At 50.8% G+C, this 16,292-nt stretch overlaps 2 protein-coding genes and 1 long non-coding RNA gene across 4 annotated transcripts; 2 read left to right on the top strand and 1 right to left on the bottom strand.

Annotated features, from left to right (window-relative positions):
- Nucleotides 1-600: 600 nt before the first annotated feature.
- On the bottom strand, nucleotides 601-8,865 carry LOC129147941 (histone H2A type 1). Of its 2 annotated transcripts, none has more exons than XM_054711921.1 (2): nucleotides 8,161-8,865; nucleotides 601-1,223 (listed from the first exon to the last, which is right to left on the bottom strand). In XM_054711921.1, exon 1 carries the CDS (start codon nucleotides 8,674-8,676, stop codon nucleotides 8,284-8,286), a length of 393 nt encoding a protein of 130 aa, XP_054567896.1. In that variant the 5' UTR covers nucleotides 8,677-8,865; the 3' UTR covers nucleotides 601-1,223; nucleotides 8,161-8,283. The 2 variants fall into 2 exon arrangements, with proteins under 2 accessions (XP_054567896.1, XP_054567895.1); XM_054711920.1 differs by lacking the exon at nucleotides 601-1,223 and adding an exon at nucleotides 3,536-3,595.
- LOC129147956 (uncharacterized) lies at nucleotides 2,516-3,498 on the top strand. Its single transcript, XR_008555162.1, has 3 exons — nucleotides 2,516-2,554; nucleotides 3,158-3,287; nucleotides 3,429-3,498. It is a non-coding gene; the product is annotated as an uncharacterized LOC129147956 (long non-coding RNA).
- An 88-nt stretch (nucleotides 8,866-8,953) lies between the features above and the next one.
- On the top strand, nucleotides 8,954-9,464 carry LOC103291097 (histone H2B type 1-C/E/F/G/I-like). The gene has a single exon (XM_008147055.3). It carries the CDS (start codon nucleotides 9,015-9,017, stop codon nucleotides 9,393-9,395), a length of 381 nt encoding a protein of 126 aa, XP_008145277.1. The 5' UTR covers nucleotides 8,954-9,014; the 3' UTR covers nucleotides 9,396-9,464.
- The last annotated feature ends 6,828 nt before the right edge of the window (nucleotides 9,465-16,292 follow it).

Here is a 16,292-nt window from a genome sequence, read left to right on the forward strand (position 1 = left end):
AGACTCAACGTGACCCACTGGGCCAAACCACGGCACTCTGAACGGGGAGGATCTTGAGCCCAACCCAACGGTGACTTGAACTTCTCCGCTCACTTTCCATCATCCCAGCAGAATAAGGAACACAGTTCCACTTCCTGTCAGTCAGGCTCATCATTCCGGAATGGTCTTAGGTGCCGACCCCGGGGAACAGGCCCCGTGAACTCTGACCCGCACAGCTCAGCACCGGGCGACGTTCTGTGCGGGGAGCTCCCTGTCTCCACGTCGGAAAGGTCTCTGGGATAAACTGTTACCAACAAGGGCAAGAGCAGAGCAAGGTGCACAGTCCACTCTCTTTTTCTGAATTTATTTTATTCGTCGTCCACTCTCTTTTAAGAATGAAGCGGGGAGGGGAATACATATCCATTCAATCTTGACGCACCTCTGCATGAATTAACAATGGGCAGAAAGGCAAGAAAAATGATAACGTGGGGAACAGTGGAATAGTCCAGTGGAAAGAGGTTCTCTCTCTGTTTATAAATGTATGTTTCATTGATTTCAGAGAGGAAGGGAGAGGGAGAGAGATATAGAAACATCCATGTGAGAGAGAATCATGGATCGGCTGCCTCCTGCATGCCCCACACTGGGGATGGAGCCCGCAACCAAGGCATGTGCCCTGACCGGGAAATGAACCGGTGACCTCCTGGTTCCTGGGTCAACGCTCAATCCCTGAGTCTTGTCGGCCGGGCTAGATTCACGATATTTACCTTGCCATTTGATTTGTGTGCACCCTCTGAGAGTGTTACTCATTCGATAAATGAGATGAATTTTTGCACAAAAGAGAGCTTCCTCTCAACAAGTTTCTCCTCGACCTTCCTCTCCGCATCCACACGGCACACGAGTGCACACGAAGAGATGGACCCAGAGCAAGTTTTTCAGAGGAAACATTCGCAGGTGCAGTCAGTCGGTGATGTTGGGACAGCGATGCCATCCCTCCAGGCTTTCCCGGGACCTGATGCGGGTGACAGACACTCCAGATGCAGGCATCTGTGCGTGAGAAGCTCTGGACCCGAAGGGGAGAAAGGAGACCAAAGTGTGCGTCCTTGAGCCCGACTCCCTCAGCCTTCCCGGACACGAGCAGAACACACACAGACCTCTCGCCTCAGTTCCGTACGTAAACAAAACACTCCCCGAGGAGAGAGGCCCGGTCTCCCAGGAAGATGCTCCGAGTTTGCTCTTCGGAGAAGCTTGCCAGGAAAATAAAAAGTAAACAGAAGAATAAATACAATAAAAAACAAAAGATAAGGTTGCCAGATGTGGCAAGCAAATACAAACACAAGATGTATTTCAAATAAAGAACAATTTTTGTTTTGAAGAGTTTTTCAAAAATACATATTTTTATTGATTTCAGAGAGGAAGGAAGAGGGAGAGAGAGAGAAACATCAATGATGAGAGAGAATATGGATCAGCTGCCTCCTGCACCCCCCCCCCCCCCCACTGGGGATGGAGACCGCAACCTGGGCATGTGCCCTGGCTGGAAATCGAACCCTGACCTCCTGGTTCATAGGTCGACGCTCCCCCCACCCCGGGCCCTGTCGGCTGGCAATAGTTTGTTTGTTTTTAGTGTAGAAGGTCTCATGCAATGTTTCAGGGCTATATTTATAATACAACAATGACTCGTTGCTTCTCTGACATTTAAATGTAACTGAGCATCCTGTACCTTATCTGCCTGTATTCTCAGGTGCCACCTGGAGGAAGCTGGTTACGAGCCCTTGAACACGTCAGTCCTGGGCTCCGTGCGGCCGGGGGGACTTCCTGAGATGACAGACATGCTCTGTGCCTCTGTTGTCCAGCACAGCAGCCACAGACAACTTGACACGTGGTTAGTGCAACTGAGGACTCAGCTTTTTAATCACTTTATTGAGATTTAAAATGCCACAGGGGGACCCTACCTGGTTTGGCTCAGTGGATAGAGCGTCGGCCTGCGGACTGAAGGGTCCCGGGTTTCATTCTGGTCAAGGGCACATGCCTGGGTTTGCGGGCTCAATCCCCAGTAGGGGGTGTGCAGGAGGCAGCCAATCCATGATTCTCCCTCATCACTGATGTTTCTATCTCTCTCTCCCTCTCCCTTCCTCTCTGAAATCAATAAAAATATATCTAAAATAGAAATAAAATGTTGCAGGTGGGTAGTGGCTACTGTATTGGGCAAAACAGCTCCAGAAACAACCAAATTTACCAACTAGGACTTAAGATTGAGTGGTGACTAGAAGGGTACAGGCCCCAGGAACAAAATCATAAATCCCCGAAACTGAGTGATTACCCCGTTTATTTTTATTTATGCTTTATTTTTAAATAATTCTTTGTTGTCGAAAGTATTACATATGCCCTCTTTTTCCCCCATTGACCCCCTCCAGCCTGCCCCTCACCCCGAGTGATCATTCCATCTCTGTGCAGAAATAAACGTTGACAACAGAGTCGACCTGAGTACGTGTCCCGCATACTGTACATGAAGATCCAGTCTACAGGGCGGGCGTGAAGAGCCAGCGTCCCGATGAGTCTGATAGAACTCGCCCTGCAGGTGAATGTCACTGGCCAATCCCAGCCTTCGACCGAGACGCCGCGGGCGAGGTGCCCTTAGGGGCAGAGCTGACAGGCGACGAGGGTGGCACAGCGTTGGTTTTGTCACGATCACCAGCGTGTGACCCTCTGCTAGTGGGGCTTTTGTTTCTCGATGGTAGACGCCCTCTCTCCCCAAGCGTCTATTGTTTACCCTTCTTATTTACCTATTTGCCCAACGCTACCTGTTGGACAAAAGGCCAAGCGTCTGTTTTTATTTTTTCTTTTCTTTTTTTTTAAGTATTTTTTTTTTATTGGTTTCAGAGAGGAAGGAAGAGGGAGAGATAGACACATCAGTGATGAGAGAGAATCATGGATCGGCTGCCTCCTGCAAGTCCCACACTGGGGATCAAGCCCACAACCTGGGCCTGTGCCCTTGACCGGAATCGAACGTGGGACCTTCCAGTTCGTAGGTCGATGCTCTATCCACTGAGCCAAACCGGGTAGGGCAAGTGTCTATTTTTAAAATACATATTTTTATTGATTTCAGAGAGAAAGGGAGAGGGAGAGGGAGGTACTGAGCTATGTTGGCCGCGCCATGTGTCTGATAACAATCTGTAATCAGCATTGCCAGAACATTGGCTCCGAAGTTCATAGGACAGTGGCTATTCCTCCTCCTCGGCGGTCCTGAGTCCTCGTCGGTGTGAGGGGTGAGAAACGGTGTCCCTTCTGTGCACACCTGAACCGCTGCGAAGGTTAGTGGTTGTTGGTTTTGTTTGTTTTCCCTCTGCCCTGCCTGGTGTCCCTGAGTGACGAGCACAGCGAGGTTTAAGCTCCAACTGGCAGCAAGCAGGTAACAGGATCAGTGGCTGACGCAGCACACTTACTTTTTTCAGAAACGGCCTCACCCCTAAGGAAGGTGCTCCCGTCCTCAGTCCCAAGAAATGTGGGTGTTCTCCTTCCGCCCAAGCTCCACCCCAAGCAACTGCCAAGTGAGAAGTCCAGCGGAGTCCTGGCATGTTGTCAATATGGCGACACGAATTCCCTGCCTGGGATTCACCTCCTGTTGAAGTGTACATGGTGTATTCTAATTTCTTTTGGAGTAAAAATGATTATACTGTTCTCCCCCACGCCCCCATAGGTTTGTCTACTTATTAATGGTGCCGGATTCTAGTGTCAATGCAGGCGATGGCTGTCTTTCGGTAGCTCTCCTGTGATGCTAACCTGTCTGGTACAATATTCAGGTTTTGGAATAAAACAGAGGGAAGAATTCCTGGGCTAGATCTGAACCCTTATTGTAATTTCAGTACACACGAGGGAGTCTCCATTGAACTCCTAATATCTTCCAGGAATAGTCATGCATGATACTTGACAGGAATATTTCTTTGCACTTGTAATTCTAAGTTAGGATCAACAGATGAAAAACCCTTACATGTTAACCTAATTCTAACCTTAAAATACATGTAATTGTTTACAGCTCATAATAAAACTTACCATTCTTGTAAAAAAAGAGTTCAAATGATACATTAAAAACAAAAAACAGGGAGTGAGGGTGCATGAAGGAAAGGGATATTGCTGCACAGATTAATTGAAAATATAAGAAGAGGTTTAGCCCGCCGGGGTAGCTCAATGCTTGAGCACCGACCTATGAACCAGGAGGTCACGGTTCGATGCCCAGGTTTCAGGCTCGATCCCCAGTAGGGAGGTGTGCAGGAGGCAGCCTAATCAGCGATTCTCTGTCACCATTGATATTTCTCTTTCTCCCTCTCCCTTCCTCTGAAATCAATAAAAAAATATATATTTTTTTTAAATAAAAAGAAGTCTAACTCACGGTGATGGTGTGTCAAGCCGATGTTCTGTGTCTGGGACGCCCCAGATACCCAGCTGATGATTCGGCCTCAGCCTGGCTTCTCAGTAAACCCCTGACGTAGACCAAGTGTGTCAAACTCAAAGGCTACCACGGGCCAAATAAACAAGGTTTAAGTGTATGTGGGCCTCGAAAAAACAAGAGCTTCAATTTTCATAGAAACGTAGGTTTGTCTAGAAAAGTATTAAAAAATAAGCACAAGAGCAACAACAACATTCATGTTTTCTTCCCGGCACTTGGCATCCCTGCTCTGCCACTCGCTCTCTTTCCTGCTTCGGGGGAAATCTTTTTAGCAGTGGTCACTTTCAAAGCTGACTCCAGGTGAATGTCAGTGATTCTGGGTCTGACAGGAGACTTATTTCCTTTCATAATCTCTATATATAAAAGCTCAGCATCCGGAACGACCAGAACAGCCAGAACTGCTGGTGGCTGTGACGTGCACTGCAGCACCCAACCAGCCTGATCTGGGCCCCAATCAGTGTCCCCCTCCCCTGACTCGGCCCCCAATCAGCCTCCAACACCCCGATCGGGGGCAAGGCCAACTGGCCAACCGCCTGCAGCCTCTCCCAGCCGCTGGTTGGCCCGATGGACCCCCATTGGGGCAGGCCAGCTGGACCCCACCCGTGCACAAATTCCTGCACTGGGCCTCTAGTCCTATAAAATAAAAGCCTAATGTGCTAAATGTCCGGTCAATTGGTCAGCCATTCAACCAATCAACCCGCTCAACTGCTCGCTATGACGTGCACTGACCACCAGGGGGAAGATGCTGCAACCTGTAGGATAGCTTACTGCTGGGGTCCAGCTGATCTGGACTGAGCTAGACGGGCTGGACACGCCCTGGAGCCCTCCCACAGTCCCTCCCTGGCTGGCCAACTTCCTGCCCAGATCACGCACTGGTGGGGTCCCTTGGCCTGGTCTGTGCCCTCTCGCAATCTGGGCTGAGGAACACCCCCCCCCCCCCCCGCCGAGTGCACAAATTTCATGCACTGGGCCTCTAGTTGTAAATAAGTGCTCACACCCTTATACTGGCTGGGCCACAAAAGTATTCGGTGTGGGCCGCATGCAGCCCGGGGGCGGTGAGTTTGACATGCTTGCCTTGGATCAACTTCGTCCCTGGTACCTGGTGGTCTTCAGGGATTGGAGGTCCTGGGATTTTCACTTTCATCCATTTAAATGGTCGACCCCCCCTCCCCGGCCCCTGAGGACATGGTAGAGACCTGCTCTAGGGAAGCCACTGAGTTTATCGCTCACCAGCAAACTTTCTCAAGTGTCAATTTCATGCCAGGGCCTCTATGCTATCAACCAACCTTTTTTTTTTACATTGATTTCACAGAGGAAGGGAGAGGAGAGATAGAAGCATCAATGATGAGAGAGAATCATTGATCGGCTGCCTCCTGCACGCCCCACACTGGGGATTGAGCCCGCAATCTGGGCTTATGCCCTGACCAGGAGCCCGGGACCCTTCAGTCCTCAGGCTGATGCTCTAGCCACGGAGCCAAAGCAGCTAGGGTGTGCTATCAACATTTTAACAGGATGAGGTCCTTGACGGTAAGGTCTTGCTGCTGACGTAAGAAACAAAGGAAACGAACACAGCCTATCATTCCCGACTAAGTGATCCCATAGGAAGTTTGGTTTTTGGTGCCCAGAGGAGAGAATTCAAATTCAAGCATCCGCTAACCCCTTTCACTGCTCACCACAGCAGTTCGTGGAGTCCGTTCCCAAGCCATTTCCCACCTGTCCCCTGGCTTCCCTCGTCACACACTGACCCACGCGTGTGGCTTCCTGCTGGGTGTGCACTGCGCTCCGGCCATCAGTGACGGTCCCAGGGACATCCCGCCTCCTTCCCTTCACTTCTGGCCCGAGTTTAGGATGCCGTGAGTGACATTATGGCATGTTGGCAAAGTTGACCTATTATGTGTAGAGTTTTTACCGGTTTTATTGTTCTGGCAATAGTGTCTTAGGGGCGGGAGCTATAGACTAGCCAGGGGTTAGACGTACTGGCTTCCTGACCTTGGGACACAGACGTTGTTCACGCTCCTTCCTGGTTTCCTCAACTTGAAAGTCAGGACAGGGGCCCAGCTGGTGTGGCTCAGTGGATTGAGCATTGTCCCATGGACGGAGAGGTCCTGCGTTTGATTCCCGGTCAGGGCACATGCCTGAGTTGTGGGCTTGATCCCTGGTAGAGGGTGTGCAGGAGGCAGCCGATCAACGTTTCTCTCTCGTGGATGTTTTTCTCCCTCTCTCTCTGAAATCAGTACCAAAAAGTATTTAAAATAAAATAAAACCAGGATAGGAAAGGATCTACCTCGAAGGGGGCTGGGAAAACCAGCTCATAGAATGGGAGCAGGCACACAAGTGTGTCTGACACAGGGAGGGCTTAGTGCCCCCGATCTCGGACCCACACTGCTGAGCCGCTCCAGCCACAGGTGAGCCAAGACGCGGGGGTGGCGAGAGCGCCAACACCTGGCCCAGCTCACACACCTGGTCAGTGTCGGGGCTGGGTCCAAAGGCAACCTGGACAGTGAGTGCGAGGGTCCTGAGGCCCAGGTGAGGCAATTCCGACCCGAGGATCCCAGTTCAACCTACAGGGAACGCTGGGCGGACAGAACCTGGTCTCAGTGGGCCTGGGCCTTGAGCAAAAGCCCAGTTTGATGATCTCAATCCAGCTGCCCATTAGAATCGACCCCCCCATCCCCCCACCAGGTGCTCAGTGGGGGGCCATCAAGGCGCTCACTTCTTTGCCTTTAGCACAGCTCCTGCCACTTCTTTGGCTGGTGGTTGCATGGCGAGGGGGGAAGAGAGGGAAGTTGGGGTGTAGGGGTTGGGCCACCCAGAAAACTTGGTGACCTTCAACCCTGGAAAAGTGTCCTAATACTCTTAAAAATATTTATTGATCTCAGAGAGGAAGGGAGAGGGAGAGATATCAATGATGAGAATCACTGATCCGCTGCCTCCTGCACGCCCCACACTGGGGATGGAACCTGCAACCTGGGCCTGTGCCCTGACCAGGAATCGAACCCGGACCCCCTGGTTCATAGGTCGACGCTCAACCACTGAGCCACGCCGGCCTGGGAATCCTAAGGACTTTTCCCCCTCCGTCCAGATCGGCACTTGTTGGGGTTGATGCAGCTAAATGATCGGATCCCTGGCAACGGTTGTGGGGGAAGCAAAAGGCCCTGTTGTATTCCTTTTCTAGCTGCGCTGGGAACAGGCGTTAGAGCTTCTTAAATCCCAGTATAAAATGTAGTTTGTTAGGGGCATTAAATGGTTAACTGACCCAAGAAGCGAAAGACACCATCCCCTTAACCCCGATTTGCAGAGGGCAGAGCCGAGTCCCGGAGGGTTATGCAGCGGCCACAGTCTCCCCACGGTCAGGGGGGGAAGTGCGACCCGGGTCTGGATTCAGGGTGTCTTCTCAGCCCGGGAACCGGCCTCAGGGGCCCGCCCGCCTCCCTCGGAAGCTTCTAAGATGGTGCCCGATTGTTATTTACCCGGAGCCCAGACTAACGCCCTCGGGGGACAGGGCGGGGCGGTTACACACCCGCTTGCATTTGCCTCCCCCAGCCTCAGCCATCTGCGAGGCGATAGAGACCTCAACCCAGGGCTGCAGCTCCCCGGTTCCGGGCCTGCGGCTGTTTGAGACGCGTGGTCATGTTGAGAGCACTCTGCAGGCTGCCCCATTTCTAGCAACACTCCAGACCTTTCCTTAAGCCCTAAGAGGAAGGTTTGCACCGCCACAGGTTTGGAAACACCAAGCTTACCTTTCTCTGTCCTTTCCCTCTTTAACCTAAAGTGACCTCAGCTCTTCCCGGGAGGTGGGTGGGGGGCTCTGAAAAGAGCCTTTGGGTTTCAAAGCGTTTCCGGAAGCTGCGATGCCGGTCCAATCACTTGCCCTTGGCCTTGTGGTGGCTCTCGGTCTTCTTGGGCAGCAGCACGGCCTGGATGTTGGGCAGCACGCCGCCCTGCGCGATGGTCACCTTGCCCAGCAGCTTGTTGAGCTCCTCGTCGTTGCGGATGGCCAGCTGCAGGTGGCGCGGGATGATGCGCGTCTTCTTGTTGTCGCGGGCCGCGTTGCCCGCCAGCTCCAGGATCTCGGCCGTCAGGTACTCCAGCACGGCCGCCAGGTACACGGGCGCGCCCGCCCCGACCCGCTCCGCGTAGTTGCCCTTGCGCAGCAGGCGGTGCACGCGGCCCACGGGGAACTGCAGCCCGGCCCGCGAGGAGCGAGACTTGGCCTTGGCGCGCGCCTTGCCGCCCTGCTTCCCGCGTCCCGACATGGAAAGATAAAAATAAAAGGTCTTTGCAAAAAGAAAGCTGGGTCCTCCCCTAACCAGACCGATTCTGGGAGTAGGTCGAACATGGCCGGTTTTATAGGAAGGTCCCTGGGAGCAAGCCGGGGTGTCTGATTAGCCAGGGACAGACTCAGTCACACAACCAATAGGACATTCTAATTTCCACGCCTCATTTGCATAGGCCGGCCCAAGGGTGACATCCTTGGCGTTCGCCGGCCAATGAACTAAGAGGTCCCCTGCATCCCTCATTAGCATAAAGTCCCTATAAGTAGCAGAGATCTCGCCCCAGCTGCATTTTCCTCCCGGTGTCCCGAGGTCTTAAAATGCCGGAACCAGCCAAGTCCGCGCCCGCCGCCAAGAAGGGCTCCAAGAAGGCGGTGACCAAGGCGCAGAAGAAGGACGGCAAGAAGCGCAAGCGCAGCCGCAAGGAGAGCTACTCGGTGTACGTGTACAAGGTGCTCAAGCAGGTGCACCCCGACACCGGCATCTCGTCCAAGGCCATGGGCATCATGAACTCCTTCGTCAACGACATCTTCGAGCGCATCGCGGGCGAGGCGTCGCGCCTGGCGCATTACAACAAGCGCTCGACCATCACGTCCCGCGAGATCCAGACGGCCGTGCGCCTGCTGCTGCCCGGCGAGCTGGCCAAGCACGCCGTGTCCGAGGGCACCAAGGCCGTCACCAAGTACACCAGCTCCAAGTGAGGCGCGAGCAAGCGGCCTGACTCCTCACCCCAAAGGCTCTTTTCAGAGCCACCCACGTTTTCCCAAAGAGCGCTGTAGTCCGGAGCTTGAGAAACTGCGTGATCGAGGTGGGGCAAAGCGCTGGAGTCGGTTAAAGCAGGTCCAACAGGTCTAACCACGAGCAGCCTGTGGGGTGGGTGTTGGGAACCTCCCTTAGGTCCCTGTGATCTCCGGTCCCGGCCAAGACGGAAGCGCAAAGTAACTTTGTTTCCAGATCTAGGGCGCGTCCTCCGCCCCTGGGGTTCAAGTGGTGCTTTCTCTGTTAGAAACCTGGGGGATGTCCGGCTGGTGTGGTTCAGTGCATTGAGCGTCGTCCTATGGACCAAGAGATCCCGGGTTCCATTCCCCGTCAGAGCACATGCCTGGGTTTTGGGTTCGAGCCCCAGTAGGCGGCCCGCAGGAGGCAGCCTGTGTGTGTGTGTCTGATATTTTTCTCTCTTCCTCTCCCTGTCTTATCGAAAAATCAAAACATGTAAAAAGAAAAATGTAACTACATCACAAGTACTTAAAAAACATGGAAATAATGTTTATAGGAAATAAAGTTTACCATTACAAAACCGGCTTTTACAATCCTATCTAATAAAGAGGGAATATGCTAATTGACCCTCACTCCGTCACAAAGATGGCTGCACCCACAGCTGAGGCCAAGTTCCCATCAGGAGCCTTAAGGAGCAATCAGCAGGGACCTGAGGCTACGCCCTCCCCCGCCCCCGTGGGGCTTGACAGGGGACCTCAAGGTGCACCCCCCACCCAGCAGGGCTTGACGGGGGATCTCAAGGTGAACCCCCAGTGCTGGGTCAGGGGAACTCAGGCCATGCCCCCGCCCAGTGGAGCTTGACAGGGGAACTGAGGCTGCGCCCCCCTCCCGGTGCTGGGCCGGGGGACTTGAGGCTGCGCCCCCGGCCTGATGGGGGACCTCAAGGCACGGCCCCCGCCCCGTTCTGGGCTGGGGGAACCTCAGGCCATGCACCCCATCTTGACTCAGGGCCAGAGGACCTGAAGCTATGCCCCCTGCCCAGCAGGGCTTGACAAGGGTGGGAGTGGCTGGGTCTGGATCTAGCCCAATGGGGAGGGGGAGAGGCTGCTGGGTCTGGGTCTCGTGCAATTTTGAGGTGCATGTGGGTGGGCGGGGACTTGACTCTGGGCCCCATGGTGAGCCCCAGATTCTGACAGGAGGAAGGTTTTCATATACATTTTACTAATTTTCTTTCATCTCTGACACTTCTCTTAGAGAGAAAGGGCAAATAGCAATATTAAATTATTTCCTCTAATTAATCCCCTTTTAATGTGCACGGATTTCGTGCACCAGGTCACGAGTCTAGGATAAGATGCTGTGTAGTTTAGAAGGATCATGTGTTTTTTTCCAAGATCTTGGCACTAGGCGGGGCCTCCGTCTGAAAGCAGCTGTCTGGTCACGCTGCCCGGGGACGGTGTCACCGGGCCTCGTTAGGGCGGGAGCGCATGTGCAAGGCCCTGGCCGAGGCCCCATAATCCCCGCTGATTGCTTCAAGGTCCGTGTCCTCAGGTTAGAGAGGAGAGAGAAGGAAAATGTCATTGTAAACAGGACTAAAGAGGCAGGAAAGAGACGGCTTGTAATGCAGGATAAAACACATGTTGTTCCCGAACCTTAACTTATTGTAAAGGACGTGGCCCTAGAAACCAGGATTTCCTACCAGTCGTAGAAGGGCATCAGAACTGACCCATCTTCTCAGCAGTGGCGTTAATGAGGTGTCTCTGATCTTAACTGCACGTCTGCTTCGTTACCTGACCAACATAATTCTGTGGTTCTGTTCTTACCTAACTTCAAATTTTGTCCCAAATTCACAGTTAGCTCCTCTAACTGGCACGATTGAGAATATTTTCTGTTTTATGAGTCCACATTAATTTTGAGCCAGTTGTTTACCTCTGCAGGAAATTAATCAGTTCCAAATGTAAATTTAAATGTTAAATGGCTTATCTAAAGACTAAAAAACATTTAAAAATAAACTCAAATAAAAATCAGAATTCTGATGCTTTATATGTGTTAACTTTTTAAATTGTGACAGGAAAAAAACAAGTTAAAAGGTGAGTTTAATTAGTGATCTTATCTAACAGGTTACAGATATTAGAAGGTAACAGGTTAATAACAAAACCAAACTATTCCACTCTTTTAAATAACTTAAATATTTAAATGTATGGTATATAACTTTCTAGGGGGAAAGCCACATTTCTAATCAAGATAACCTTTTGGACCATCTCACTGGCTTAATTTTCCTTTAAAAACGCTTCTCTGTAAAACAAAAAACAAAAACCCAATAAAAAGAAAGAAAAACAACAACAAAAAATGCCTCTATGTTTTTTGTTTGTTTGTTTGTTTTTGCCATGATGGGAAATGTTAGCACACTATTCTAGTGTATGCAAGTGTAGAATTTATTTTCTATAAAAAGAAAAAAACCAATTTGAGTTTATTAAAATTCTTCCATTAGGTTTACTGGTTAGATAAGTTAATATGTCTTCACTTAAAAATTTACCATTGAGACATTGAACTAAATTCACCTTTAGTAGATCGTATTCATTTAAAAAAAGGAAGTTGAAAGAAGGATTGAATGTGTCATAAGGATTCAGGGTGTCAGCTCAAATACTGAATTGGCAATCTGTACATAAGTTTAAGAATTTAGATGAGTATTAAATTGAGTAACTGCAGGCCGAGTCTGTGGGAACCTGGACCGTTTCTGCTCTGGAGGGTACAAAATATGCATCACTCTAACAATTTGACTTCTGCAAGTCTCTCATTTTCACGCAGCTTACCATGACCATGGGTTAATGGGTGAGAGGACATATGCACGCACTGTGGGAATGGGAAGTAGATGTGCTGTTTCCACCACGTCCAATGTGCAGAGGGGACCTGTCATGTGCACTTGGGGCCCCGCCGCCTGGCTCTCGGGCCGCGCCCCCGCGTTCACATGGGTAGCCCCCTCGTTCCTGTGCCCACTCCCTCCTTCTGGCGCAGCCACACTGCGTTCACACGACTGTGCTAACGTCAGAACCATCCCAACCTGGAGAGAATTTTTGTGAGTTTATTTGCACCAAACTGTCGACACTTGCCGTGGCAGGATCTCAATGTATTGGGTTTTCACCTCGTTTTGTACATTATAATCAAAGGAGGGGACGTAAGTGGGTCACAGGAAATCCACTGGTGATGATTAGGGAGGCGGGAGACAGCAAAGCGGGGGGGGGGGGGGGGGGATGTGAGAACCCCTTTCACGTCCCGCGTGGTTCAGGGTTCCGGTTCAGGAGTCGGGTTCTGGAGAAGGCCGCATACAAATACTTTTAAATACTTTAAAAGCATTCATTTGGGAATATTGGGGGCCAGGCGGGAGCCCACCTCTAGTGGGAGGACTACACACTGCTCTGGCCTCGCCATCCCTTTGATTGAGACTAAGGGAAACACCCATAGCCCTTGGGCAGGAAACTCCAATAACAGAAATTTACATAAGACAAACAGGTGGAGGCTGCTTCCGCTAACAATGTTTCAACTGAACAGGGAGTGATTAGAGCAATTAAGGTTGTTGACCCGGCTTCCGGGTTTCCTGTCCACATCTCTCTATTAGTGAGACGATGATCGTTCCCGCAGGGATTGGATAGAAAGTGAGATGATGGCCACCAGCTGCCTTACACAGGTGGGTGCAGGTAGTTAACAGTCAGCCATTAACAGATAACAGTGACAATGAGGGGGATCATGGTCATTTGTTGTGCCATTTGTTGTGCCCTGAGGGGTTGGGAAAAGGGAAGTTACTCGTTACCCTGACATTTCACAGGGATGTTTTCTTAGATCAAAAGGACAGCAGGCTCAGTAGAGGTGGAAGTTGGTCTTTGTCAGGAAGGACACTGGCCTGGGACATGCCTACCCACCATAACTGCTTTTAATGAAAGGTTTCTAACATCAGACCATCCTCTGTGGTCCCTGTAGGTCTCTGGTCAGGTCAGCATGGGTCCCCTTTCTTCGTCCACAGTAGGAATGTCTTACTATTTGTTAATAGAGCGAATTCAGTGTCTTACGTGTTGTCTTGTTTATGCTGATAAGGTAAATATACTTTGGAACTGAACTTACATGGATTCACCGCTATATTCTAAGTTTTATTCTGGAACTGGATAAAAGACAGACACAAAACACCAACAGGAAGAGGGAAACTTTCAAACTCAAGCGACTTTCAACATATTGTGCCTTTGGTCGAGCTTTAAATCATTTTTAAGAAACACTGATTTAAGTGAATTGAATCGAACTCAATCTTTGAAACTGATTCCTCTCATTGAGAAAAGCCAGTTGCATATTTGGAGACAATACGGAGTTCAAATATTTCTTATTTGTGATCACCCTCGCAGCTTTTTTGCTCTCCTACTCTACTAGACAGATGACTAACTGTGACAGAGACTGAAATCCACATGGGCACTTCCTTTATGAAACCAAAGTGTGTGTGTGTGTTTGGGGGGGGGGGGGGCGCTGAGACAGTCTGATGCCGGAAATGGTACAACTGTGGCTGAGCCCCATCGCTGGTCACCCGGAGGCCGGCAGCTGCCCCCGACCCTCCCCAGCGGTTGGAAACTTTCTAGAAAAGCACGAATTGTTTCCTTTGACACGTCTTGGTTCCTGCAAGAACAGATGGCTCCTCTTAAGCTCTTTTCTACAGAAAATAACGTTCGGCCGTCTCTTGTTCCTAGACAGTCTGCAGATTTTTTTTCTCCCCTCTTTCTATTTTATAAATTATCTTTTAAAAATTATTTTTATTTTTAACTCTCACCTGAGGATATTCATCCATTCATTTTTTTTTTTTTTTTTTAGAGAGAGGGAAAGACAGAGAGAGAGATCGATGTGAGAAACACATTGATTGGTTGCCCTGCACACACCCTGACCAGGGCCCGGGCTGGGGAGGAGGCTGCAACCGAGGTACGAGCCCTTGACTGGAATCGAACCCCAGACCCTTTCGGTCCACAGGCTGATGCAGTATCCACTGAGCCACACCAGCTAGGGCTGTAAATTATCTTTTTGACTTTGTTGGATGAAATGAATCTATTGCTCTCACACACCTTGTTCGCAGCACAGGATGTGTTAACAATTAGCTAAATGTCTGAGTTACTATGACAACCGCACCACTCTGAGCCCAGGGAGTGGTAACCATTACCGACTCTAGGAGATGGGGTGAGGGTGGAATGAGATGGCAGTTGTGAGACACAGACCAGAAGCGGATCGTGCTAGTGCGGTGGCTGCACAACATTGCTCCACCCGAAAAAGTGCAGGCTCTGGGATGGGCCTGAACTTGCTTTTAGGATTTTCCAAATACCTGACCCACAGTGTGACGGGGCCTTGCCCAGCGCACTGCCTGTGGCCTCATTCGTTCCTCTCTCTCTCTTTCTCGTTCTCTCTTACCCCGTCTTTTTGTTTGTTTGTTATTTTCTCTACGTTTTCTTCTTCTTGTTCCTCTCTCTCTTGTTCTGCAGCCTCATTTGCCCACACCCTGCTTTGCCCAGTCTCCTGCCTCCACGTATGCTGGACCTCTGTTAGACTCCCCCTCCCCCTCCTTCCTGCCTTGAAAACTCCTCCTCACCCTGCAGGCACCTGCCTGGCCCGGCCTTCCCGGGAGGGTTCCGTGACCAGCTGCTCCCGTGGCTCTGGGTAACTGCCAGTTCCCACTGGATTGTCTAGTTGTCACCCCACAGGGGCTGAGCTCGCCCACCCGCGGTGGCTCAGAGGTTGGGTGGTGACCTATGAACAAGGAGGTCGTGGACTGAAGGGTCCCGAGTTCAATTCCACTAACATCTCACTAACCAATGAAAATGAGAGGTACTAGAAAATAAAGGCATATTTCTAACAATTGTGGAAGGATAATTAAGAACCTGGCTAAAACATCATTTTCTTTCCTCTGAGTATAAAAATATTAAATGTACATTGCAGAAATTTGGGCGGGGAGGGAGATAAAAAGGGATGGGGGTGGGGTGGGGATTTGAATGAATGAAGCCAGAAGCAACTCTCAGTTGAGGACACCAGCCATGAAGGTGACCTGACTTATTTAATTTTAATATGTTTTTATTGATTTCAGAGAGGGAGGGAGAGAGAGAGAGAGAGAAGAAACTTCAATGATGAGAGAGAATCATGAATCGGCTGCCTGCTGCGTGCCCCCTACCCGGGATCAAGTCCACAACCTGGGCATGTGCCCTGACGGGGAATCGAACCACAGCCTCCTGGTTCACAGGTCGACGCTCAACCACTGAGCCACGCCGCCCGGCTGGGTGACCTGGTTTGGACCAGGCAGACGCCATGAGTGAGACCAGGGCTCCTTGCTCCATCCTCGAGGCTCTCTCATCAGGCTGCGGGGACCCAGGGCTGGTTTTAGTCCCACACACCTTGCAGATTGTGGCTGACCAGGTTGTGATTGCCCAAATCAAGGCAGACCCTGCGGTTTTTAGACGATTCTAGAAGCATCCAATTCTGCAGCGAGGCCTCTAAGAGATCTGTGTTAGTTCCTTCACATACATGCACAATTGTCCATGAACTTTGGGGCAGGACTAACGTCCCTTCTCCACTCAACCATTTGGAAGGTCACTGAGAAAAGGTGGGATAAGTCCCCCGCTAAAAAGCAATGTTACGTTTACAAGGGAAAGCGGAAATTTGGTGCTTCTCCTTGAATTCGCTGACAATCGAGGGGTTTGTGGAATCGTGTGGGCATCTTGGGCCATTGTTCACGAAAAGGTTGACAGGCGTGCGAAGTCCAGATCTCCAAGCTTCCTCCCGCAGGGGAACTGGGCCCTTCCGTGCAGACGATTTTTGTGGGCTTCAAGTTTTGGGGGGAAAACAAACACAAACGCTCCTCCCCGCGAGGGGCG

The sequence above is a fragment of the Eptesicus fuscus genome, chromosome 22 (genome assembly GCF_027574615.1).
Source record: "Eptesicus fuscus isolate TK198812 chromosome 22, DD_ASM_mEF_20220401, whole genome shotgun sequence".
Lineage (NCBI taxonomy): Eukaryota > Metazoa > Chordata > Mammalia > Chiroptera > Vespertilionidae > Eptesicus > Eptesicus fuscus.